At 47.0% G+C, this 25,858-nt stretch overlaps 1 protein-coding gene across 1 annotated transcript in view; it reads right to left on the reverse strand.

The window, feature by feature from the left end:
- The window catches only part of ADARB2 (adenosine deaminase RNA specific B2 (inactive)), a 554,344-nt gene that overhangs the window by 75,422 nt on the left and 453,064 nt on the right, over window positions 1-25,858 (reverse strand). Inside the window, exon 4 of the mRNA XM_032171565.2 lies at window positions 16,047-16,161. Within this exon, the coding sequence (XP_032027456.1) occupies window positions 16,047-16,161 (115 nt within the window). The remainder of the gene's footprint in view (window positions 1-16,046; window positions 16,162-25,858) is intronic.

Genomic DNA, 25,858 nt, shown 5'->3' on the forward strand with positions numbered 1-25,858 from the left:
CTCCGTGGTTAGGATACAGTGGGCTCCGTGGTTAGGATACGGTGGGCTCCGTGGTTAGGATGTGGTGGGCTCTGTGGTTAGGACATGGTGGGCTCTGTGGTGCTCTCTGTGGTTAGGATGTGGGCTCTGTGGTTAGGATGAGGTGGGCTCTGTGGTTAGGATGTGGTGCTCTCTGTGGTTAGGATGTGGTGGGCTCTGTGGTTAGGATGAGGTGGGCTCTGTGGTTAGGATATGGTGGTCTCCGTGGGTAGGATATGGTGGACTCTGTGGTTAGGATACGGTGGGCTCTGTGGTTAGGATGGGGTGGATCTGTGTGATTACTGGTGTAGAACTCCAGTGCCTGTGGGGCAGTAGTAGTTTCTGGAGGGCCTCCTGTTGTATGGGTGACATCGCCAGAACTGTCTACCTTCTTCCCAGGTCTTCCTGAGTGGAGACGATGGGTAGAAGCCTTGCCCACCATGTTGCCTTCACCAAAACTGGGAGAATTGCTCTCTGCATAAAAGATGTCAAGCAAGTTTTGGCCATTCTTTCTTATACTTGTGTGATCAGAGGAATCTTTTGGTCACTGTTGAAATCACAGATGTGGCTCCAGCCTCCTACCAGTCAAGAACCCCAAAACTATTGAATGAGTGTCTCCTTGTGAGGTTCCTGAAAATCTGTTTTTAGGCAATGTTTTCAGGTTATTCTTATGGCCAGGTGAATTTGGGGAGCACAAGTATGTGAAAAAAAGCAGATGCAGAATATTCACTTTTTCACCTGGCTGTGTGATGTCATTGGATGCAGTTTGGGAACAGGTGCTCTTCACTGAGGTGGATTCTTTGGTTTGGCAATTTGAAAGAGAAACCATTGAATCGAGGGGTGGTTTCTCTTGAGCGTTGCACACATATGGTGCTCAGTAGATTCACGGCATCTACAAAGAAAACCCACACTGTGGGCATCCACAGATGCCATGGTCCCCATTTGCTGTACCTGAGCTTCAAAGAATGGCGGGCAACTGATTAGTGAATCCCAAATGCTGACTGTCCAACTGTGTGAACACTCCGTGAAAGCCAGGGTTTCTCAGCCTCAGCACTTAGTTGTCAGGATAAGCACAGTAATCACATACTCATTAATTTCCTTATAAAATGCTCCCAGAGGACATGCCACCCTCACTTTCAGGTGCTGAGATTGCCAGTCATGCTGGGGCTCAGCCCCAGTGAGAGAGCAAGCAGGGCCAATGCTCTGAGCTCCTCATGGGGCCAAAACATGAGGGAGTGCTTGGATCCAGGAATGTCAGAAATGAATAACCGCTGTTTTAACACTCATTCTTTTTCCTTCCAAAATGGCTGGGGCTTGCTTTGTAGACACAGATTCACATGTTGCTCTGACAGGAAATGAGGCAGTCACTGGCCCTGGGTGCCACGTCACGTAGCTTGTCCTCCTCAGTGCAGCTGATGCTCACTAAGCCTTCTGTGCCAGGCACATGTGAGTGCTCGGTCTACACACTAATCAAACATGCTGCTCACTCCACATAACATACAACACAACAAAGGCACTGAGAGAGCCCAGAAACCACGCCAGGCTGACGCCAGCTGCTGTCCACCTGTGATGGCCTTGGGCGCTGTGGCCCCCACTACAACCCAAAGAAGGTCAGCCCATGGACAGGGATGTGACCAGATGTCAGCTGGTCAACACTCTTTGCTGTTCCCTGTCAGGGAATGGAACTTCTCCAAACCTGATGGGCTGTCGGTGAGGTTAGAGGTAAGAGGGAGGAAACTTAGGAGATACCAGTGGCCTTTCTGTGGGCCTTGGGCGGGAGCTGGCTGCATGGTTCGCTAGACACTGCGACCTCATGAGAGTAGAGGGGATCTGTCCCAAACATATCACACGTGTGTCTGTGACTCATGGTGGGTCAAACACACTACTGTCCCATCAGGGCAGGACAAGCTGGGCACTGGCACAGGCGGCATCCAGGCAAGCAAGCACATTGACAACCACGTGTCAGCCCTGGGACCTAACGGTGTTTACATGACAGTGGCACAACTGGCACATTCTCCTACTGAATTAACTTGACTTTTCCAAAGTATACTTTTGGGGCATGAAAATGGATGGGCAGTTGCAGCAGTATTTGCTGCTGCACAGACCTCTCCACACTTGTCCCAGCATGGTGCTCAACTTGGAGTATTCCCCCGTATTACAGCTCAGTAAAGAAGAGGGACTTGAGGCTCCAGGAGATGTGAGCAGGCACTGTGGATGCCTGCACCAGTGTTGATTCTTGAACATCCAGCTCCAAGCCATCCTCCCTCACTGGCTCTGCTGTGGAGACTGAGATGCAAAACTCTCCCTTTCCAACTCTCCCCACTACTTCCTGCACAGCTGAGTGGCCAGCAGCAAAATCCTGGCCAAAAGAAGTCTGTGGGATGGAACATGTCCTCCTCCTGTCCTGATGGGGTCTGGGAGCGTGACCTGCAGCAGCGAGCGGGATGAGGAGAGGCCAGGGGGCCACAGACCCTGAAACCACAGGGGCCTGAATGGCGCCTGCCACCACTGTCTGGCACGTGGGCAACTGTTGGTTACTGAGACAATAAAAAGGTGCTTGTTTGTAACGCTGCCAATCAGCTATCTCACTTCCTGCAGCCAGTGGCATTCCAAGTGGATAAAACCTCAAAACGTGTAGAATTTGGGGTAGGACACAACATACATCAAAAGATGGGGCCAGGCGAGCTCATAAGAAGGTTATTAGTTACGTTTCTCAACATCAACACTGCGAGGGTTTCACTGGATATAAATATGGTAATTTCACATTTAGTAAATATATTCAATGCCCTCTTCCTACCCCCAAGAAAGAGGTAGAATGACAATGAACGCTTTGCAATTAATAGATTGAAAAGTCTTTTTATCTCCTTATTTGCATTGGGCCGAGCAAGCTCTTCACCCCATTAGTAACTCATTCTTTTATATCAAAGGAACAAATAGGAAACACCTGATCTGATCGATGAACGGTCTCTTCCTTCTCCCACCGAGGATGGCTGACAAGGTCTCCTCACTGGCACTAAAACCAGAAATAATGAGAGCGTGAAGCCTGCGCTCATAAATAATTCATGGACTAAATATTGTAAATGACAGTGCTTTCTTCATCTGTAAGTAACCACTTGGTATGCTCGTTTTTGTTCTAAGAAGATCATATTTGAATCAGCTCAGAGGGGAGCTGTGTTCAGGCCCTGTGAGCTCCACACCCTCTCTGCTGACCTCTAATACTTTCTATTCTTTTCTTGACTGAGGTGTGAGTTCCCCTGGGCTCAAATCTGGCTGACTAGTTAGAGCACCCATTCTTGGGTAATGACCCAACCGCACAGGGAGGCACTGACCTAAGTTGGGGAGGCCGCCCTGAACCCGCTGTCGATTGTAGCTTCACACTCTCCTCCCCTTCTCTGCCCTCCACTGACCTTGTCATTGACTGGCTCCTCCCTGAGCCACCTGTTGCCAGGATGGCCCCAAAGCTGAGACTGCTTTCCTCCATCGGGAGCTCCTCCTCAGCCCGAGACCGCACCTCCCTTCCTCTTCAGGGTCAGCACTCAGGGATCAGATGCCCACCCCCTCTCTAACTAGGGAGCCTGCCTCCATGCACACCTCTTCCTGTCATCAGTGTGGTGAAACTGCTGCAGGGGCTAGGTCCAGAGCACTGTTCATGAGGACTTCAAAAGTCCAACGGAGCAGCAGAAGGAGACACAGACACACCGTTGAGTGAGGGTGTGTGGGAAAGAGAGGTGCAGGGAGAGGAATGTTTGGTTATAACAGCATAGGGCAGGAAGCCAGGAGACCTCGATTTTGCTGTGTGAAGTCATGAGACCCTGTGTTTCTTGGTGTGAATTACCCCCAGGTTCCAACGTGGATGTGTCTGGAACAGCACCACAGGTTCCTCCAGTGTTTCGCAGGGAAGCCCTTTCAATATCACCTAATGCAGATGGACACATCTTGAAAATTTAAATTTGGGGTCTACTGGGGAACGAGGGAGTGTAAACCACACCCCCAGGTGCACGCATTTGAAAGTCCACACTTACTTCAGAGGGTTACAGCTTCACTCAGTTTCATATTTGTTCACTAATTAGCCCAAATCCTTTAGAATATCTTTATTATATCTCCATCCACACAGTGGGGACCCTGTCAACGATGATTAACTCCTGCTTACAGATAATGCACAGTCATTTCCTGAAGCTTCTTTCTTCCTTCTCCCTCCCTTTCTTCCCTCTCTCTTTTTCTTTCTCTTCCTCCCTCCCTCCCTAACTCTTTTTCTTTCTTGCCCTCTTTCCTAAGTGTGCTTAACCAGAGCATGGTTAGGGTAAACATAAGAATATTTTAGCTTGTTAGGAAGAAACTGCATCAACTAACAAGCAAAATAACCAGCTAACATCATAATGACAGGATCCAATTCACACATAACAATACTAACCTTAAATGTAAATGGGCTAAATGCTCCAATTAAAAGGCACAGACTGGCAAATTGGATAAAGAGTCAAGACCCATCAGTGTGCTGTATTCAGGAAACCCATCTCACATGCAGAGACACACATAGGCTCAAAATAAAGGATGGAGGAAGATCTACCAAGCAAATGGAAAACAAAAAAAGGCAGGGGTTGCAATCCTAGTCTCAGATAAAACAGACTTTAACCCAACAAAGATCAAAAGAGACAAAGAAGGCCATTACATAATGATAAAGGGATCAATTCAACAAGAAGAACTAACTATCCTAAATTTATATGCACCCAATACAGGAGCACCCAGATTCATAAAGCAAATCCTTAGGGACCTACAAAGAGATTTAGACTCCCACACAATAATAATGGGAGACTTTAACACCCCACTGTCAACATTAGGCAGATCAACGAGACAGAAAGTTAACAAGGATATCCAGGATTGAACTCAGCTCTGCACCAAGCAGACCTAATAGACATCTACAGAACTCTCCACCCCAAATTAACAGAATATACATTCTTTTCAGCACCACACCACACCTATTCCAAAATTGACCACATAGTTGGAAGTAAAGCACTCCTCAGCAAATGTAAAAGAACAGAAATTATAACAAACTGTCTCTCAGACCACAGTGCAATCAAACTAGAACTCAGGATGAAGAAACTCACTGAAAACCCCTCAACTACATGGAAACTGAACAACCTGCTCCTGAATGACTACTGGGTACATAACGAAATGAAGGCAGAAATAAAGATGTTCTTTGAAACCAATGTGAACAAAGACACAACATACCAGAATCTCTGGGACACATTCAAAGCAGTGTGTAGAGGGAAATTTATAGCACTAAATGCCCACAAGAGAAAGCAGGAAAGATCTAAAATTGACACCCTAACATCACAATTAAAAGAACTAGAGAAGCAAGAGCAAACACATTCAAAAGCTAGCAAAAGGCAAGAAATAACTAAGATCAGAGCAGAACTGAAGGAAATAGAGACACAAAAATCCCTTCAAAAAATTAATAAATCCAGGAGCTGGTTTTTTGAAAGATCAACAAAATTGATAGACTGCTAGCAAGACTAATAAATAAGAAAAGAGAGGAGAATCAAATAGCCGCAATAAGAAATGACAAAGGGGATATCACCACTGATCCCACAGAAATACAAACTACCATCAGAGAATACTATAAACACCTCTATGCAAATAAACTAGAAAATCTGGAAGAAATGGATAAATTCCTCGACACATACACCCACCCAAAACTAAACCAGGAAGAAGTTGAATCTCTGAAGAGCTTACCAACCAAAAAAAGTCCAGGACCAGATGGATTCACAGCCGAATTCTACCAGAGGTACAAGGAGGAGCTGGTACCATTCTTTCTGAAACTATTCTAATCAACGGAAAAAGAGGGAATCCTCGCTAACTCATTTGACGAGGCCAGCATCATCCTGATACCAAAGCCTGGCAGAGACACAACAAAAAAAGAGAATTTTAGACCAATATCCTTGATGAACATTGATGCAAAAATCCTCAATAAAATACTGGCAAACCGAATGCAACAACACTAAAAAGCTTATCCACCATGATCAAGTGGGCTTCATCCCTGGGATGCAAGGCTGGTTCAACATATGAAAATCAATAAACGTAATCCAGCATATAAACAGAACCAAAGACAAAAACCACATGATTATCTCAGTAGATGCAGAAAAGGCCTTTGACAAAATTCAACAACCCTTCATGATAAAAACTCTCAATAAATTAGGTATTGATGGGACATATCTCAAAATAATAAGAGCTATCTATGACAAACCCACGGCCTATATCATACTGAATGGACAAAAACTGGAAGCATTCCCTTTGAAAACGGGCACAAGACAGGGATGCCCTCTCTCACCACTCCTATTCAACATAGTGCTGGAAGTTCTGGCCAGGGCAATCAGGCAGGAGAAGGAAATAAAAGGCATTCAATTAGGAAAAGAGGAAGTCAAGTTGTCCCTGTTTGCAGATGACATGATTGTATATCTAGGAAACCCCATTGTCTCAGTCCAAAATCTCCTTAAGCTGATAAGCAACTTCAGCAAAGTCTCAGGATACAAAATCAATGTGCAAAAATCACAAGCATTTTTATATACCAATAACAGACAAACAGAAAGCCAAATCATGAGTGAACTCCCATTCACAATTGCTTCAAAGAGAATAAAATACCTAGGAATCCAACTTACAAGGGATGTGAAGGACCTCTTCAAGGAGAACTACAAACCACTGCTCAATGAAATAAAAGAGGATACAAACAAATGGAAGAACATTCCATGCTCATTGATAGGACGAATCAATAGTGTGAAAATGGCCATACTGCCCAAGGTAATTTATAGATTCAGTGCCATCCCCATTAAGCTACCAATGACTTTCTTCACAGAATTGGAAAAAACTAAAGTTCATATGGAACCAAAAAAGAGCCTGCATTGCCAAGTCAATCCTAAGCCAAAAGAACAAAGCTGGAGGCATCATGCTACCTGACTTCCAACTATACTACAAGGATACAGTAACCAAAACAGCATGGTACTGGTGGCAAAACAGAGATACAGACCGATGGAACAGACATAATGCCGCATATCTACAACTGTCTGATCTCTGACAAACCTGACAAAAACAAGCAATGGGGAAAGGATTCCCTATTTAATAAATGGTGCTGGGAAAACTGGCTAGGCATATGTAGAAAGCTGAAACTGGATCCCTTCCTTACACCTTATACAAAAATTAATTCAAGATGGATTAAAGACTTACATGTTAGACCTAAAACCATAAAAACTCTAGAAGAAAACCTAGGCAATACAATTCAGGACATAGGCATGGGCAAGGACTTCATGTCTGAAACACCAAAAGCATTGGCAACAAAAGCCAAAATTGACAAATGGGATCTAATTAAACTAAAGAGCTTCTGCACAGCACAAGAAACTACCATCAGAGTGAACAGGCAACCTACAGAATGGGAGAAAAATTTTACAATCTACCCACCTGACAAAGGGCTAATATCCAGAATCTACAAAGAACTCAATAAATTTACAAGAAAAAAACAACCCATCAACAAGTGGGCAAAGGATATGAACAGACACTTCCCCAAAGAAGACATTTATGCAGCCAAAACACACATGTAAAAATGCTCATCATCACTGGCCATCAGACAAATGCAAATCAAAATCACAGTGAGATACCATCTCACACCAGTTAGAATGGCGATCATTAAAAAGTCAGGAAACAATAGGTGCTGGAGAGGATGTGGAGAAATAGGAACACTTTTACACTGTTGGTGGGACTGTAAACTAGTTCAACCATTGTGGAAGTCAGTGGGGCAATTCCTTAGGGATCTAGAATTAGAAATACCATTTGAGCCAGCAATCCCATTACTAGGTATATACCCAAAGGATTATAAATCATGCTGCCATAAAGACACATGCACACGTATGTTTATTGTAGCACTATTCACAATAGCAAAGACTTGGAACCAACCCAAATGTCCAACAATGATAGACTGGATTAAGAAAATGTGGCACATATACACCATGGAATACTATGCAGCCATAAAAAATGCTGAGCTCATGTACTTTGTAGGGACAAGGATGAAGCTGGAAACCATCATTCTCAGCAAACTATCTCAAGGACAAAAAACCAAACACCGCATGTTCTCACTCATAGGTGGAAATTGAACAATGAGAACACATGGACACAGGAAGGGGAACATCACACACCGGGGACTGTTGTGGGGTGGGGGGAGCGGGGAGGGATAGCATTAGGAGATATACCTAATGCTAAATGACGAGTTACTGGGTGCAGCACACCAACATGGCACATGTATACATATGTAACAAACCTGCACGTGTTGCACATGTACCCTAAAACTTAAAGTATATATATAAAAAAAGAATATGTTAGCTTGTTGAATAATAGGAGGATGTGGCTTCGCACACCCCAAACATTGCCTGGCATGCAGGTAAACACTGGATGCTAGCGTCCTTTATTTTTTCACCAACAAAGTTAATGTTATGCTTCCATTAAAAAAAGACTCATAGTCAAAGAGACCAGAATAAAATGAGTTTAGTTGTGTTGCCTTGAGATATAATATAGCGTTGGATTTTCTTTTCTTGGTGAAGCCTTTTGGACAATTACATTGAAGATAGAATTGAATGCTCAGTTACAAGTTAATAATCAGAAAAGTGCAGAAGTGTATGAACAGCTTTGATTGGAGTACTAGACCTTGAGAGAGTGCAGCAAAAATATTTATTTTCTCCTCCCTTTCTCATGTATTTCCATCTACCCATTTCCTTACTTGGGATAAATGAAGGCATTTGGTGAGGATTTAACTGACGGCCAGGGCTGCCAGTCCTCTCCTTAGTTAATTCAGCCTTGAGGGTTTTCATTGGCACCCTGTGAATTATTCCAGGCTAAACTATTTAAATGAGCCGTGAGTGGGATTCGGGTGGAACAAATGTCCAGTCATTGACTGATTTTCTTTTCCTCTCCATTTTGAGGAGGGATGTTTAGCAGAAATGTGTCAGCATTCACACTACGCACAGGTCAGCATCGGTGTAGTGAAATCTGTCCTGCATCTTATAGTTTAAACCTAACAGTTTAAACCAAAGATATAAAATCAATTGCCCATCAGTGCTCCTTATTGTACTGAGCCGTCGGCCTCCATGAATCTTAATGTGCCTGAACAGACCCACAGAGACACAGGATCAGCTTCACATTTCTTAGTATCCACTTAGCAATCATTAAGATCAATTCCTTGAAATACAGATGATAATTCACCATCTTTCATCGCAGCATGAGGTTTCTGTTTAGGGTTTTTTGTCCAGTTCATTTGTTTCAGCTTATCTTCCTCATGCCCGACTGGATGCAAATAAAAAAACCTTGCTTTTAATTTTAAGACCAAAGTAACTGCCAGTCATTCAGGGGAGACAACGGAAGGAAAGGTTTTGAAAAATTGGGGGAATAAACTCCTTATACTCTGCTTCTCTTAGGTCCTTGTGAAGATGAACTTACACAGATGTTCTTTGTATGATGGAAAGAGAAGTTTTAACTGTATTTAAACTGTGATGGTTTCTAAAGTGCAAATGGGAAAATCATGTTTGATAACCAGCTTTATCTGGTACAACACAGTAACACAATTCTTTATTCAAGCCGAAAGCGTGGCACGGACAGTACGGACACATTTCTTTACCTTATGTGCTCATTTTAGGTTCAAAGCCAAACATATGCAGCAAAACATAGTCTACATTTCAAAACCTGGAAAACTTATGCTCCACCATGGAATTAATTGGCACTTTTGTATTTTCCCTAATAAGAGAGGCCGGATCATTTCCCTCAGAAGGGTTTCCTAGTTGTCCTGGGCTGTTTTTACAAAGTTCAACTCTACCAGGCTGTTTTCAAGAAATGTACATTTTTCCAGGGCAGTTGTAAGTCCAAGAAATTTATGGAGTGATAAAGCTGGACCTTAGTTTAAATGGTAAAGAATATTTATAAAAGCCATATTTTCAGAATATGTTTTGTAGGCTAGACTAGCAAAAGTTTAAACATGAGCCTCTAAAAGTGTACTCTGGAAAACTCCTTTTTTCTAGTTATTTACTTAATAAACTCAGAAAAATAATTTCCCATAAGGAGGTAATGCATAGTCACCACCAGGCCTTGATGCCTGCTTCCGAAAGGAGCCTGGAGCCGGGAAGGATAAAGGACCATCAGCTCCACATTTCAGCTCTGCCCTGCCCTCAGGGCGTCAGGAAAGCCACTTGGCCTCTTGATCTTCGTGTCTGCGTTTCCTAGAGCGTTAATAAGAATTCCTGCCTTCCCCACTTATCGGGGTTATGTCAATCAAACTGATTAGTGTATGTAAAAATGCTGTCAAAATTGTAAATCTGCATATTAAATGCAAAGCATCACTATCAACAGCCCCTTTAAGAATCATTCTCTCATGAAACACAAGAGTTTCTAAATAAAGCGGTACCCTGACAGCTTGGCTGGTAAGTGCTGTCGGGGTTCAAGAGGATGGGGGAGAACATTTGCTTCTCTTTTTCCAGTGAAACGAGAGGATTTGGGAGGGAACAACGCTGCACTACTGTGTGATCGAGAGAAGGGTTGAGTGGGACCCATGCCCTCCCAGAAGACGCCCTGAGCGAGGGCCCAGGGTCCCCCAAAAGATGGTGTGAGCCGGGTCCACACTCCCCTGGAAGACGGCCTGAGAGGGGGGCCCACGCCCTCCCGGAAGACGGCCTGAGAGGGGGGCCCACGCCCTCCCGGAAGACGGCCTGAGAGGGGGGACCACGCCCTCCCGGAAGACGGCCTGAGAGGGGGGACCACGCCCTCCCGGAAGACGGCCTGAGAGGGGGGACCACGCCCTCCCGGAAGACGGCCTGAGCTGGGTCCACGCTCCACCGGGAGACGGCCTGAGCATGGGCGCAGCTCCTCCGGAAGACCTGAGCAACGGTCCATGCCCTCCTAGGGGATGGCCTGAGCGGGGTCCAAGCTCCCCCGGAAGACACGGTCCACGGCCTCTGAGAAGATGGCGTGTGGGTCAGCACGGAGAAGGAGTGGAGAGAATGAGAACAAAGCTTCCGAGTGGCAGAGAGAGCAGCTGTCTTCAAGGTCGGGCCTGGGAGGGCCCAGGCTGGGTGCCTGCAGGTCCAGGGGCAACAGCGCATGTACTCTTGGCATAGGGCTCACTGGATTATTTTAAATAAATGGCTATGGCAGTTGGCCAAGCGTCCTGCTCCCTGGGGAGAATATCTGAGGCTGGAAGCATTTGTTTCCTCCCTACAGGGAGGGAAGGACCACCTGAGAAGGGTCCAGGGCCAGCTGGGACCCCACCTCATTGGCGCTGTGGCGGGGGTTGGGGGCGGCCATGCCCGCGAATCCTAAGGAGACCTGAGCTGATGGAAATGGGCCCTGGGCCGCCTTCCCATCTGGGCGGGAGCCTGTGGGAGAAGGACCAGCCGGCCACCACTGCAGAAGACACCAGGCCAGCGCCTACGATACCAATCTAACGTCTCGTTCACAAGTGTGTGTATTCAGACTAGAGCCATCAGCAGGACATGAGAGAAAGACCATGCGAAACAGAAAGCCACTGCCCCTGGCCTGGAGGACGTGGGCCAGGGCGTCTCCTCAGAGGAGTTGAGCAGAAGTTACAGCTACAAAACAAGAGACTCCCTTGAAAAAGGAAGAATGGAGGATAAGGGAAAGACTTAAATAATGAAAATAGGTTGCAAAAATTAGGAGGGAAAGGCAGTTGATGAGCTGTAGGATAAATTTAAGAAATCTCCGCTGGGCGCGGTGGCTCACGCCTGTAATCCCAGCACTTTGGGAGGCTGAGGCGGGCGGATCACGAGGTCAGGAGATCGAGACCATCATGGCTAACACGGTGAAACCCCATCTCTACTAAAAATACAAAAAATTAGCCGGGCGAGGTGGCGGGTGCCTGTAGTCCCAGCTACGCGGGAGGCTGAGGCAGGAGAATGGCGTGAACCCCGGGGGGGCGGAGCTTGCAGTGAGCCGAGATCGCGCCATTGCACTCCAGCCTGGGTGAAAGAGCGAGACTCTGTCTCAAAAAAAAAAATCTCCAAAAACATCGAGTAAAAGAATGAAGAAACTAAAATTTTAAAAGTAAAAGCAGAAGATTAATAGAGTATTGAAAATTTAACAAAAATGTGTGTAAATGAAGGAATTCATGAAACAAATGACATAAAAATATACAAATAGCTTAAATATGTCAAGAGAACCGAATGGCTCACACCTAAACATATTCTTAAATCCAAGTTAAAAAAAAGACCTTTCCCCCTCTCGGGTAGGGGTGGGTGCTGGTCACTGCAGAGAAAATGTGAGGCAGGTCAGAAATATTGGATAAAAGATAATGGAAACATTCCTTCAAAATACTGAAGGAAAATAATTGAAAGCTTAGAATTCCCCACCTGGGAATCTATTGAGACGGATGAGAAGCAAATCAAGGCATTTTGAGATGTGGGAATATTTACAAAGTTGGTCTCCCATTATTTTAGATAATGCTTCTTGAGGAAGCTCTCTATGAGGGGAGACAAAGCGGGGAAGAAGACAATGATCCCGGAGACGGTGTCCCACCGAAGAGCAGGAGGCAGGGTCTGCAGAGCACGTGCCTCAATGGGCCTGGCCTGGGAGTTCTCCGGGAGAGAGGCAGGTACCCTCTGTGAGATGCTTCCATAGACCTCATGACTTAGCACCTATGGTAAAGGCACAATCTTCCTCTTTTTTTTCAGTAAGAAAAAAAGACATTTCAGAAAAAAACACGCACAATATTTCAAAAGCGATATAAGCAAGTCTAGCAACACACGTGAATCAAACTTAAACACAACACGACTTGGAGCTGGGAGTGGAGGCAGAGCCTCTGTGTGTCCTGACACCAGGCAGCCAGGCTCCCTTTCCAGGGGAACTGTGCTGGGAGGGTTGAACGTGGTTCTGCTTGGCTCTGGTGGGAATATCTACAACACTCTCATCAGATAGCTGCTATTCAGCTCTTACAATCACTCAAAAGACAAAATAGAGAAGACTTAATTATGGGCATAAGAAAGGATATGAATACCAGTGATGATGGTGTAAAGATGTAACAAGTATAACTGAGAGAGGCTGGCTAGTGGGGAAGGGGCTGAGGGCTGCCACCCTCAATGCACAGAACAGGGAGTGAAACCACACTTTCTAAATTTGATGCAATAAGAAATAAAGGTTTATCTATAATTGTGCATTACAAACATAATGGAAAATGAAAAAGTATCAAATGTTAATAGCATGAGTCAATAGATGTTATCTAGAACTGAAAATCTAGAAATATAGAAGTATATAGTACTTAGGGTCACAAGAAAAAAATTTAAAATGGTCAGAGGTGGCTTCTGAGAATGAAGGGGAGTGAGGGGTGGAGTGGGAGAATACAGCTTTTCATTCAGAAGTTCTTCAGAATCTTTACCATATGACTGCATTAATTTGATAAAAATAAAAACTTCTGTTCATAAGTATATATTTCGGTGATTATATTTCTCATAATAGCTAGGAAATGGTCTCTGATTCATAAATAGAACTTTCAGGAGCTAATAAATGTGAGTGAGTTGGCATCCCATCCACTGGAGGGGCAAATCAAATTGTGTTTTATTTCAAAATAAGTTTAATTTTAAAACATTGTGACATATACAGCAACTAGAACAAGACATATTACTCTTTCTTAGGTATTTGCTTGAATAACTGAACTAGAATTAAGATGAAATGGCACATCAACTTTAAGTCAATGAGTATCTAAAAATGTTTGTGTTAGTAATTTTGCACATTTCTAATTTTTAAAAATCAGTGTTTATCTCTTTACATAGGAAAGTAAATTTCAGCAAGTTATTCTTCAGCGTTCAGAAGTCGCTAGTGAAGCTCTACCTTGTGAAGTCTCATTTTCATATAATAAGTTTAATTCATATAGATAAATTGCCAACCCATAAAGCATTGTATTCACTGGCAACTTAGAAGTATCATTTCCCCACAAGCCTCTAAAACATTACTATTTTCCACATGAAGTTTGAGAGTAGCTTCCAAAACTTGACAGATTTGTTTCCCAGAAAGATGGAAAGATATTGGACAATCACAGTTCCGGAGCCGAGAAATGCTAAAAAATTACTTTTCAGGTCATACTGACTTATGCTTCTAAGGCTGGAAGTGCATTGCACAATAAGGAAGCCAGGGTGGCTTGTACCCTCCCCCTTCTACTCCCTCCCCCTACCCTCCCTCCTTTCCTTTTCATACCAAGACACTAATTTAAACTGAGTTATTCAGAAGTCTGTAGCAGAAATCTGTGTAACACTCCACATTTTAAAATTTACCAAAGTTTTGTTTATATGGACCAGAAACTCTGTGTGTATATAATTCTTTTATAGTTCTTTTATATTGGATTTAAATTGTTCTTTATGAACCATTCCCCACTGGCACATAAGAGCCACAAGGGTAGGTGTTTGGTCTCTTGTTCTCTGCTGATTCCCCACAACTTTGTATGCCAGGCACTGACTAAATAATTTGTAAATAGTGCCATTACCAATAATTAACTAACACTTACATGGTACTTGCCATGGGCCAGGTAACTTTCTAAGAGCTGGAAATACATGAACACATTTAGCCTTCAAAATAACCTAATCAGGTAGGTGTTGCTGTTATCCCCATTTTAAAGGTGAGAGAACAGAGTCCCAGCGAGGCTCAGTGTCTGGTCATGGGTCGCAGAGCTCTGTGCAGGTGGGGCTGGATTCTGTGCTAGGATGATGCTCTTTGCCTGCCAAACTCAGTGCTCCCTCAGTGAGACTGCTGTACCCTGAGTGGGGGCTGTGTCTCTTCCTCACAGCCCCATGGGCCTACAGAGCAGTGCCCAGTGTATGGGCGGTGCCCAGTTGATGGCTGCATGCTGGAGGATGAAGGAATGGTCACCTCCAGCAGGGATGAGCTTGGTGGAGGTGAACTCTTAGCTCTCAATTTAGAACATTCCTAATTCCACAAAGAGGCAGGTGTCATCTGTGTCTGAAAGGGGGCCAGGTGTTAGTGGCCAGGGTGGGGCTGGTATATTTAGATACTGGATGATGTGTTTATAAAGCAACTTTACCTTTCAAAGCATCTCATATTCTAGATCTCACCCAGTTACATTGCGAGGAAGCAGCTTCATTTTCATTTTACGAGGAGGCCCACATTGGGAAGATGACACAGCCAAGACATGGCACTGGGTCCCAGTGTTCCCACACCCAGCAAGATTGGAGAGGACCCTGCTGGCCCAGCATGGCTGAGAACCATGCCAGTCATCTGGTCCTTTATTTTTTAACATAAATATGTTTGTATGTCAGGTCGATGGTCTTTTTCCGCCTTAGATTTTGCCGGCACATGCAGAGCAAGCGTGTGTGTGAAACTTAATTCAAAGGTCAGTTACTATTTCACAGTAACGACTCTCAAGTGTGTTAGAGTGTAATGAGTGTGATGAGGAGGTCATTACACACTCATGAAAAACTTTGGAAATGGAAATGGTTGAATTCAAATAACCAGCAGCTTGTTATTAATGGGTTGGTGGCTCGTTGTTTCCACGGGGCCGATTGATCAAATTTAGCCCTCATTCATTTTCCCCCATCCTGGCTGACTGCAGAGGCCACCTCCTTGGCTGTCAGCATGCCCCTCGCAGCTGGGTCACCCTTGTTTCTCAGAGTGGAATTCCCTCCCTGTAAGTTTGAGATGGGGAATCTTGGCAGAAAGAAGAGCATTCTGGGGTGGGTTACACCCCAACAAGAGGGACTCAGGACTCTCAGGAGACTTGGGTTCTCCGGAAGGGGCTGGCCAGGCCCCCCAGAGACGGGGGACGCCCACACAGAGCTGGGCCCCGGCAGCCTAATCACAGCACCATGGTCAGGATGGCTTTTCCTGCTAATACGCTCTGGCCACTGATCTCTGTGTATGCTATAATATTTTGTCTTTGTCACACCTTGTTGTGGAAGAGAGAGCCTTTTGGCCTCCAAGATCAGGTAGATGCTAATGCCCCTTTCTTTAGAGATGAAAGTGCCCACAGGAAAAGAGGAGGTGGCTACCTTTGGTCATGACGATTCCTGCCAGCGCTTTGTGGCGGGCGTGCATGGGCGTGAGGTCCATCGTCACCTCGCGGAACTTCTGTGTGACCAGCTGGGATATGGAGTCTGCAAATTCCTGAAAGACACAAGCACAGGCCTCCACGTTGGGCTGAGCAGGTGCCGCGGAGGATGATGGGCACTGTCCTCCCCGTCCTCACAGCCTCATCCCCATGTGGCCACACGTGGGCCTGCTCTCCTCCCCTCCTCACAGCCTTGTCCCCACGTGACCACACATGGCCTCTCTCTGGCTGTGCCTCCAAAACTCAGAATCATATTGAGTGGCTTATGAGTGGTTAACCCCAGCGTTGCTCTTAGCAGAAACCCTGAGCTCTGCCAACCTCCCCATGGAAACCGTGTCCACTTCCCCCTCCCTGCCTCTCAGAGCAGTGGCTAGAGGAGTCTTTCAGGGAAGAGGGAATTTTTACAGGGATGATGGACCACCACAGTCTTCTGAGTATTCCAGAGCCAGTGTCTACACAGCCAGCAGTCTCAGGGTGCTCTCCTGGCTATATGGCTGGTGCTGTGGCTCACTCCACAACCTCTTCTCACCTTCCTGCACATGCACACAGATGCACACATTCACATGCAACACACACCTAGGGCACACATGCACACATGAATATGCATGCATAGGCACACATGTGCATATGTGCACACACATGCACACAGACACACGTGTGCCCCTGCACACCCCTTAACATACTCTGATCAGTGATAAGGTGACTCCTGGTCTCTGGGAAGGCAGCACACATGGTAGCACGTGGCTCCACATGGTGCAGCCAGAGTGTGGCCCTGTGGCTGCCCTTTCCCCGGCTCCTCTGGGCCCAAGGCTGCAGCACTGCCCTTTCCTTGACATGGGGCGCCAAGCTTTTCATCGGGGGCAGTTTGGCTGGCATAGCTGTTGCAGGCCTTGGAGTAGGGAAGCCTGGTTGGACCCTCAGTTCTGCCACTTCGGAGCCTGGGTGAGTCATTAACGCCTCGGAGTCCATTTTCCTAATTTACAACGGAACCATCTTCATTTCCACCTTATGGTGTTTTCGTAAGGATTAAATGTACTACGACGTCTTAAGTGCTCAGCACAGTGCCCCACACTTGGTAGGAAGTGCTCAGAGATGACGGCTGTGACTATTACTCTTATTATCTTCATCATTATCATCATCTCCCCCAGTCGCCACAGGCATTGCCTGAGCCTCTGAGCAGCCAGATCAATTCATCGTCTCATCCGTGAGGCAGGAAACAGTCCCATTTCCCGATGGACTGGGCTTCCCTGTTTCCACCAGGCATGTGTTGATGTTGATACCGTGCAGGCATTGGGCCCGGTTTCCACATTTCCACCGGGCGTGTGCGGACGCTGATGCCGTGCAGGCATTGCTGCCGATAAGGACAGCTCTCTGATTAATAATGATAAGAAAGATAGACAGTTTTTAAAAATCCCACTTGTAGGCAATAAACCATGTTTGTGTGAAAACAGCCCTGCCTACCAGAAGCAAAAAACCTGGCACAAAACAACCTAGCACCTCTCCCTCTTAATTCTTCCGCAGTAAAGGGCGGAAGTGCAGGGCCTGGCGCAGTCTCCTCTGCTCACCCCGGGGTTTGAGGGCCCCAAGCTGCTGTAGCCCGTAGATGATGTCAGCTACTTTTCCCACTGTGTCGTGAATCAATATGGAAGCCCCACATGGGACACATGGCAGATGAAAGGCACCCCGACCTTTCAGGGACTGCTGTGAGCCTGGAGTCTTCCTGGGTGCTCCCAGCCCAGGCTGCTCCCGGCTGTCCTGTCTGTCATGTCTGGAATCAGGTCCAGAGAGCGAAACCTGTGTCCTGGACACCCCGTGTGCTGTGTCCTGGGGCTGCTGGAAAAATACCCTTAACTGGGGGTCTTTAAACAACAGGGATTCAGCCTCCCGCAGCTCTGGAGGCAGAGATCTGAGACTGAAGTGTCCAGGGGCGGTGCTGCCTCCTGAGGCTCCGGGGAGCCTTCCCGCCTCTCCTGGCTCCAGGACTCCGGGCGTCCCTGGGCAGTGGCCACATCACTGCAGTCTCCGCCTCTATCCCCACGTGGCCTTCTCCTCTGTGTCTGTTCTTCTGCCTCTTGTAGGGACAACTGTCATTGGATTTAGGGCCCACTTGGGCAATCCAGGATGAGGCTATCTCAAAGTCCTTAACTTGAAGATATCTGCAGAGAACTTTTTCTCAGTGACTGTCCTGGGGTTGGATGTGTCTTTCTGGGGCCACTGCTCAACCTGCTGCACCCTCATTTACTCTTTCAATGCATGCTGTCAAGGGAGAGCAGGATTCTTAATTTTTTTCTTTTTCTTTGAGACAGGGTCTCTCTGCCACCCACGCTGGAGTGCAGTGGCACCATCACGGCTCACTGCAACCTTGAACTTTTGGGCTCAAATGATCCTCCCACCTCAGCCTCCCAAAGCGCTAGGATTACAGGCTCCACCCACTGGGCCAGGCCCCTGTGATAACCTGGTCTTCCTTGGTGCCCAAATCACACACAGTTGCCATAAACGACGTTCACAAGGTGGGTGGCAGGTGGGAGCCTTCATGACGGTCCTTGGTTCTCACCTAGAAGGCTGGCTGCCCACATCTAAAGGTCAGGCCTGGCTGTGCCCCCCACGACCTTGCACACTGAGCTCTGAGCTGGGGTGGAGAAGAAGACACAGGGCGACAGAGGCCCACAGAGTCCTGGAGCCCCAACAGGCCTCAGCTATCACCTCAGGCCTCAAGAAATCAGCTTCTGAGCACCATGACAGACAGTGAAGGTGACATCAGCAGCCCCGCCACAGGCTCCTGCAGGGCAGGGCGTGTGCCGTCAGCCCCATCCTGCCAGGACCTCCCGCATCTCCCAGGGGAAGCATCCGGGCACAGGGTTGATGGGGCAGCCCTGGCTCCGGGACCAGGTGACGGGTGGGACCTCTGCCAGGCCCAGGGCTCGTGGGTGCCAGCAGGTCTGGGAGGTGGGGAGGCTGGCGCTGGGCCTTGACTTAGGGTGCTCATCTTCACCAGCCCCGCAGAGGGGACGGGGCACTGAAGGGCTTCCCACTGGGCAGAGGGTCTAGAAAGCCTTGTCCAAAGCTGACGTCTGAGATGAACCTTGAAGGAAGAGTAGGAGAGCTTCCCTCTCTCAGGTGACAGAACGCAGGCTGCTCTCCCACCAGCTGGCCCCACAGCACATGGGCAGGTGAGGGCAGCACCAATCAGCATTGCTGCACAGGTGTCCCGGACTCCAGCCACGGGGACACTTCTCCAGCCCGGGTGGTGGCTGTGGCAGCCTGGGGGCCACATCTGCCCCACGGGGTTCACTGTCGTTCCCAGCTCTGGTATCCGATTCTGGGTGATTCATGAGTGTTAATGTTGATTCAAGGACAGAACTACATCTTTTGCTTCTAAAACAGCTTTTGTGGTGCCAGGCATCTGATTCCAGTACACGCTGTGCTCCGGAGTTATTCCAAATGACGTGTGTAGCTGTTTCTTTGTATTTTTTTAGGTTGAAGTTTCAAATGTCTAAGAAGTGATAGCTTGTCTAGCACAGGAGGCCTCTCTGTGTCACTTTGTGTCTGCTTGAGAGGCTCCAGCACAGGACATCAGGACGGTCTCAGACCACTGAGTCATAACAGTGCGTGCAAAAATAGATTTCACTGTGGAAACCTAGGGAGTGCTCTGTCCCCTTAGAGATGGGAAGACACACAAACTGTGACAGCAGGGACTCGTTCTGAGCAGGCGTGGTACCGGCCCAGGGAAGGTGCCAATATTATCCTTTTTAGCTATTGAAGCAACATAACCAGTCACACAGCAGGGGGTGGCAGAGACGGGATGTACTCAGCCATCTTGACCTTGACCCTTACACTGAACTGGTGACCAGATTGCTCTGAGGAAAAGCAGGATCTGAACTCAAGGATGGCCGCAGGCTTCGCTGCCTCTGGGTGCAGGCTGGAGCAGCCGCGGCCGGGACAACACCGGTGAGGGCAGCCGGCACCCTGAGAAGGCAGCAGCCTTCGGAGGGGGGCCCGTGGTGGAGCCTGGCCACCTGCTGTCCGCACCCTGCAGGCCTGTACCCCTGCCCTAGGCTCCCACTATGAACCAAGCAGCCTGAGCCCCGGCCACTCCCTTGTGGGGTCATTTGAGGAACAGCTGGGGTGGAATGAATCACATTTGGTTTGGGCCTCAGCATTTCCACAGACGAAGGCCTCCTCGGAGGGCTGGCATGGCCAGCAGATGCCAGGTGGACAGTGATGCTCAGCCTTCTTCCAGAGTGACCAGGGTCCCTGGCTGGTAGAGATGGCCTTGAACTGACGGAGCAGAATGGAGATATTGCTGGCCGGGCGGTTCCACCCACCCCAGCTGGAGGAGGTGGGAGGTACAGCTGCCAGCCAGGAGGCCATGGCACCCACGTGTGCACATTCAGTCCTGCAGGGCGGCTCCAGGCAGCGGCCACGGCGGCCACGGCGCCCTCAAGGGCAGGGCACTTCCTGTTCCCAGGTCCACACGTTCCCGACTCCACAGCTCTTTCTTTCTTTCCTTCCTTCCTTTCTTCTTTCTTTCTTTTTTTTAAATTATACTTTAAGTTTTAGGGTACATGTGCACAACGTGCAGGTTAGTTACATATGTATACATGTGTCATGTTGGTGTGCTGCACCCATCAACTCATTTAACATTAGGTATATCTCCTAATGCTATCCCTCCCCTCTCCCCCCACCCCACAACAGTCCCCGGAGTGTGATGTTCCCCTTCCTGTGTCCATGAGTTCTCATTGTTCAATTCCCACCTATGAGTGAGAACATGTGGTGTTTGGTTTTTTGTCCTTGTGATAGTTTACTGAGAATGATGGTTTCCAGTTTCATCCATGTCCCTACAAAGGACATGAGCTCAGCATTTTTTATGGCTGCATAGTATTCCATGGTGTATATTTGCCACATTTTCTTAATCCAGTCTATCATTGTTGGACATTTGGGTTGGTTCCAAGTCTTTGCTATTGTGAATAGTGCCACAATAAACATACGTGTGCATGTGTCTTTATAGCAGCATGATTTATAATCCTTTGGGTATATACCCAGTAATGGGATTGCTGGGTCAAATGGTATTTCTAGTTCAAGATCCCTGAGGAATCGCCACACTGACTTCCACAATGGTTGAACTAGTTTACAGTCCCACCAACAGTGTAAGAGTGTTCCTATTTCTCCACATCCTCTCCAGCACCTGTTGTTTCCTGACTTTTTAATGATGGTCATTCTAACTGGTGTGAGATGGTATCTCATTGTGGTTTTGATTTGCATTTCTCTGATGGCCAGTGATGATGAGCATTTTTTCATGTGTCTTTTGGCTGCATAAATGTCTTCTTTTGAGAAGTGTCTGTTCATATCCTTCGCCCACCTTTTGATGGGGCTGTTTGTTTTTTTCTTGTAAATTTGTTTGAGTTCATTGTAGATTCTGGATATTAGCCCTTTGTCAGATGAGTAGGTTGCAAAAATTTTCTCCCATTTTGTAGGTTGCCTGTTCACTCTGATGGTGGTTTCTTTTGCTGTGCAGAAGCTCTTTAGTTTAATTAGATCCCATTTGTCAATTTTGGCTTTTGTTGCCATTGCTTTTGGTGTTTTAGACATGAAGTCCTTGCCCATATGCACTCAATACAGGAGCACCCAGATTCATAAAGCAAGTCCTTAGAGACCTACAAGGAGACTTAGACTCCCACACAATAATAATGGGAGACTTTAACACCCCACTGTGTCAAAATTAGGCAGATCAACGAGACAGAAAGTTAACAACGATATCCAGGAATTGAACTCAGCTCTGTACCAAGTGGACCTAATAGACATCTACAGAACTCTCCACCCCCAATCAACAGAATATACATTCTTCTCAGCACCACACCGCACTTATTCCAAAATTGACCACTTAGTTGGAAGTAAAACACTCCTCAGCAAATGTAAAAGAACAGAAATTATAACAAACTATCTCTCAGATCACAGTGCAATCAAACTAGAACTCAGGATTAAGAAACTCACTTAAAACCGCTCAACTACATGGAAACTGAACAACCTGCTCCTGAATGACTACTGGGTACATAATGAAATGAAGGCAGAAATAAGGATGTTCTTTGAAACCAATGAGAACAAAGACACAACATACCAGAATCTCTGGGACACATTCAAAGCAGTGTGTAGAGGGAAATTTATAGCACTAAATGCCCACAAGAGAAAGCAGGAAAGATCTAAAATTGACACCCTAACAGCACAATTAAAAGAACTAGAGAAGCAAGAGCAAACACATTCAAAAGCTAGCAGAAGGCAAGAAATAACTAAAATCAGAGCAGAACTGAAGGAGATAGAGACACAAAAAACCCTTCAAAAAAATCAATGAATCCAGGAGCTGGTTTTTTGAAAAGATCAACAAAATTGATAGACCGCTAGCAAGACTAATAAAGAAGAAAAGAGAAAAGAATCAAATAGATGCTTAAAATTTCAACTTGTATTTTGGGTTCAGTGGGTACATGTGCAGGTTTGAGTGATGCTGAGGTTTGGTGTACGAGTGACCCAGGTAGTGAGCACAGTACTCGGTAGTTAGTTTCTCAACCCCCTGCCTCCCCCGAGTCTTCCCCAGTGTCTGCTCTTCCCATCTTGATGTCTGTGAGTACTCCATGTTTAGCTTCCACTCATAAGTGAGAACATGTGGTATTTGGCTTTCTTTTTCTGTTAATTCGTTTAGGATGATGGCCTCCAGCTGCATCCATGTAGCTGCAAAGAATATGATTTCATTCTTTTTTTTTTTTATGGCATAGCCTGTTTCTCAATCCATTATGTCCTGCCCTGCCTCAGTCTCTAAAACTCCTTCCTAGGCCCTAAAGGTTTCCTGTGTCCCTGTTTGGAGGTCCTCTCCCTCATCTGCAATCCACTGCCTTTAGAACTCCAGCAACATTCATGTAGGGGTCGATTCATGTCTTTTCCTGCACGATTACCTAACAGTTCATGTTTTATGATGCGACTCCCACGCAGTGCTGCATCTGTGGCTGGCAGCATGGCTTGGATGCGTTTTGCATTTTCATGGTCCTGCCATAGCACCATGAGTGATCACAGCTGTCATCAACAGTGGTGTACCTCTTGAATGAATGACTGTGTGTATGGATAAGTGAAACTCTCAGGGATGAATTGTCTACAAAGTAAAAATTTCAGAAAAAAGTTGGTTATTATTTTTCCCACCAGTTATTATCAGCATTTTTTTTTTTTTTTTTTTTTTAAACAACCTTATCTCACTGTCTTCATCTGCTGGGGCTGCTGTAAAAGAATACCATAGACTGGACAGCTTAAGCAATGGAAATTAACGTTCTTACAGTTCTGAAAGCTGGAAGTCTGAGATCAAGGTGTCGGCCAGGTCAGTTTCCTTCTGAGGCCTTTTCTCTTGGCGCTTGGGTGCCGCCATCTTGTCGTGTGCTACATGACCTCTCCTTTGTGTATGCTTGAAGACAGAGCAGGACCAGACTCCATGGCATCATTTGTTTGTTTGTTTGTTTTTGAGACACGGTCTCACTCTGTTGCTCAGGCTGGAGCACAGTGGTAGCCTCAACTTCCAGGGCCCAAGTAATCCTCTTAGCTCAGCCTGCCAACTAGTTGGGACCACAGGCACAGGGTGCCATACCTAGCTAATTTTTCAATATTTTGTAGAGGCAGGGTCTCACTATGTTGCTCAGGCTGGTCTCAAACTCCTGGGCTCAAGCAATCCTCCTGCCTTGGCCTCCCAAAATGCTGGGATTACAGGTGTTAGTCACTGTGCCTGGCCCGTGGGGTCATCTTTAATAAGGACACTAATCCACTGGATCAGCTGCCTCAACTCCATGACCTCATTTTGCCATAAGTACTTCCTTAGGGTTTTGGACTTGCTTGGGCCCTGCCACCCTTTCCTTGTTGCCTCTTTCTCTCTCTTGGAAAGGGATGTCTACTCCATGCCTGGCTCACTGTTATATTTTGGGAACATGGAACTTGTTTGGGTTCCGTAGTTTACGGCTGGAGGGGAGAGCTCAGCTTCAGGGTGGGCGAATCGCACCCTGAGTCCCAGTCATTCCTGATTCAGGTGAAGTTTTGTTGAGGCTCAGGACTTCACACCTTAGCGCTGATGCTGGAATGAGTTAAGACTTCTGGGGCTGCTGGGATGGGATGAGTGCATTTGCCATGCAAGAAGGACGTGAATTTGGGGGAGGTCAGGGACAGGATGTTCTCAACTGAATGTCTGTGGCATGTCACCTCACTGGCTCAGAGTGAGTGAGCTCACTCTCTGGTGTCACCTCTTACAAGGACACTAATCCCATCAGATCAGGGCCCCACTCTCATGGCCTCACTTAACCTGAACTACTTCCTTAGAGGCCCCATCTCCAAATATAGCCACACTGGGAATTAGGGCTTCAACATATGAATTTCGGGGGACACAAACATTAGTTCCATCAAACAAAACATGATGTCACCTGAGTGGTTCCCATTCTGAACCCGTGTCATGTGTTAGCCTGGTGGGTATACCTTAGGGGCAGACATCACTTGCTCTCTGCCCCTCATAGGCTTTATCCACAAACATGTGGACATGCAGGTGTGGACTGTCCCTTTCCTTCCTCAACATATGATATCTCCTTGCTTCCAGCATCAAGGAGGGCTGTGTGACCAGGGCTGCCTGTTGAGTGCTGGAGGAAATTGTGTTTGCCATTTTTAGGTGTGGATCCTGAAATTCCTAAGTGATGCTCCGTGAAATTCCTAAGTGATGCCCTGTGAAATTCCTGAGTGATGCTCTGTGTTCACCTCCTAGGCTCTTTTCTTCCTCTTCCTCAATCCCCCGTTTCTCTCTTCCATCCCTACAAGCTGGATTCAGAGAACCCCAGGATGGAGGCACAAGAGGATTGGGGCCAGGGTGAAGGAGTTAGCTACAAGCTGAGCACTGCATGGCTTATTTATAGTGCGCCACTGGCTTTGGGGGCTGTGGGCTACGGCAACAACATTATTTACTCTGAGTCATAGAGGAGAGAAATCCATGAGAAAAAGACAAAGAAAACGTGGCAATTGAATTGAAGACTTGGAATAGGAACAGCTCCGGTCTCCAGCTCCCAGCCCCAGCGACACAGAAGACGGGTGATTTCTGCATTTCTGCTTGAGGTACCGGTTTCATCTCACTAGGGAGTGCCTAACAGTGGGTGCAGGACAGTCGGTGAAGCGCACTGTGCGCGAGCCGAAGCAGGGCGAGGCATTGCCTCACTCGGGAAGCGCAAGGGGTCAGGGAGTTCCCTTTCCTAGTCAAAGAAAGGGGAAACAGACGGCACCTGGAATATCGGGTCAGTCCCATCCTAATACTGTGCTTTTCCAACGGGCCTGGAAAAACGGCACACTAGGAGATTGTGTCCCGCACCTGGCTCGGAGGGTCCTATGCCCACGGAGTCTTGCTGATTGCTAGCACAGCAGTCTGAGATCAAGCTGCAAGGCGGCAGCGAGGCTGGGGGAGGGGCGCCCGCCATTACCCAGGCTTGCTTAGGTAAACAAAGCAGCCAGGAAGCTCGAACTGGGTGGAGCCCACCACAGCTCAAGGAGGCCTGCCTGCCTCTGTAGGCTCCACCTCTGGGGGCAGGGCACAGACAAACAAAAACTCAGCAAGAACCTCCACAGACTTAAAGGTCCCTGTCTGACTGACAGCTTTGAAGAGAGTAGTGGTTCTCCCAGCACGCAGCTGGAGATCTGAGAACGGACAGACTGCCTCCTAAAGTGGGTCCCTCACCCCTGAGCAGCCTAACTGGGAGGCAC

The sequence above is a fragment of the Hylobates moloch genome, unplaced genomic scaffold (genome assembly GCF_009828535.3).
Source record: "Hylobates moloch isolate HMO894 unplaced genomic scaffold, HMol_V3 SCAFFOLD_2, whole genome shotgun sequence".
NCBI classification, from domain to species: domain Eukaryota; kingdom Metazoa; phylum Chordata; class Mammalia; order Primates; family Hylobatidae; genus Hylobates; species Hylobates moloch.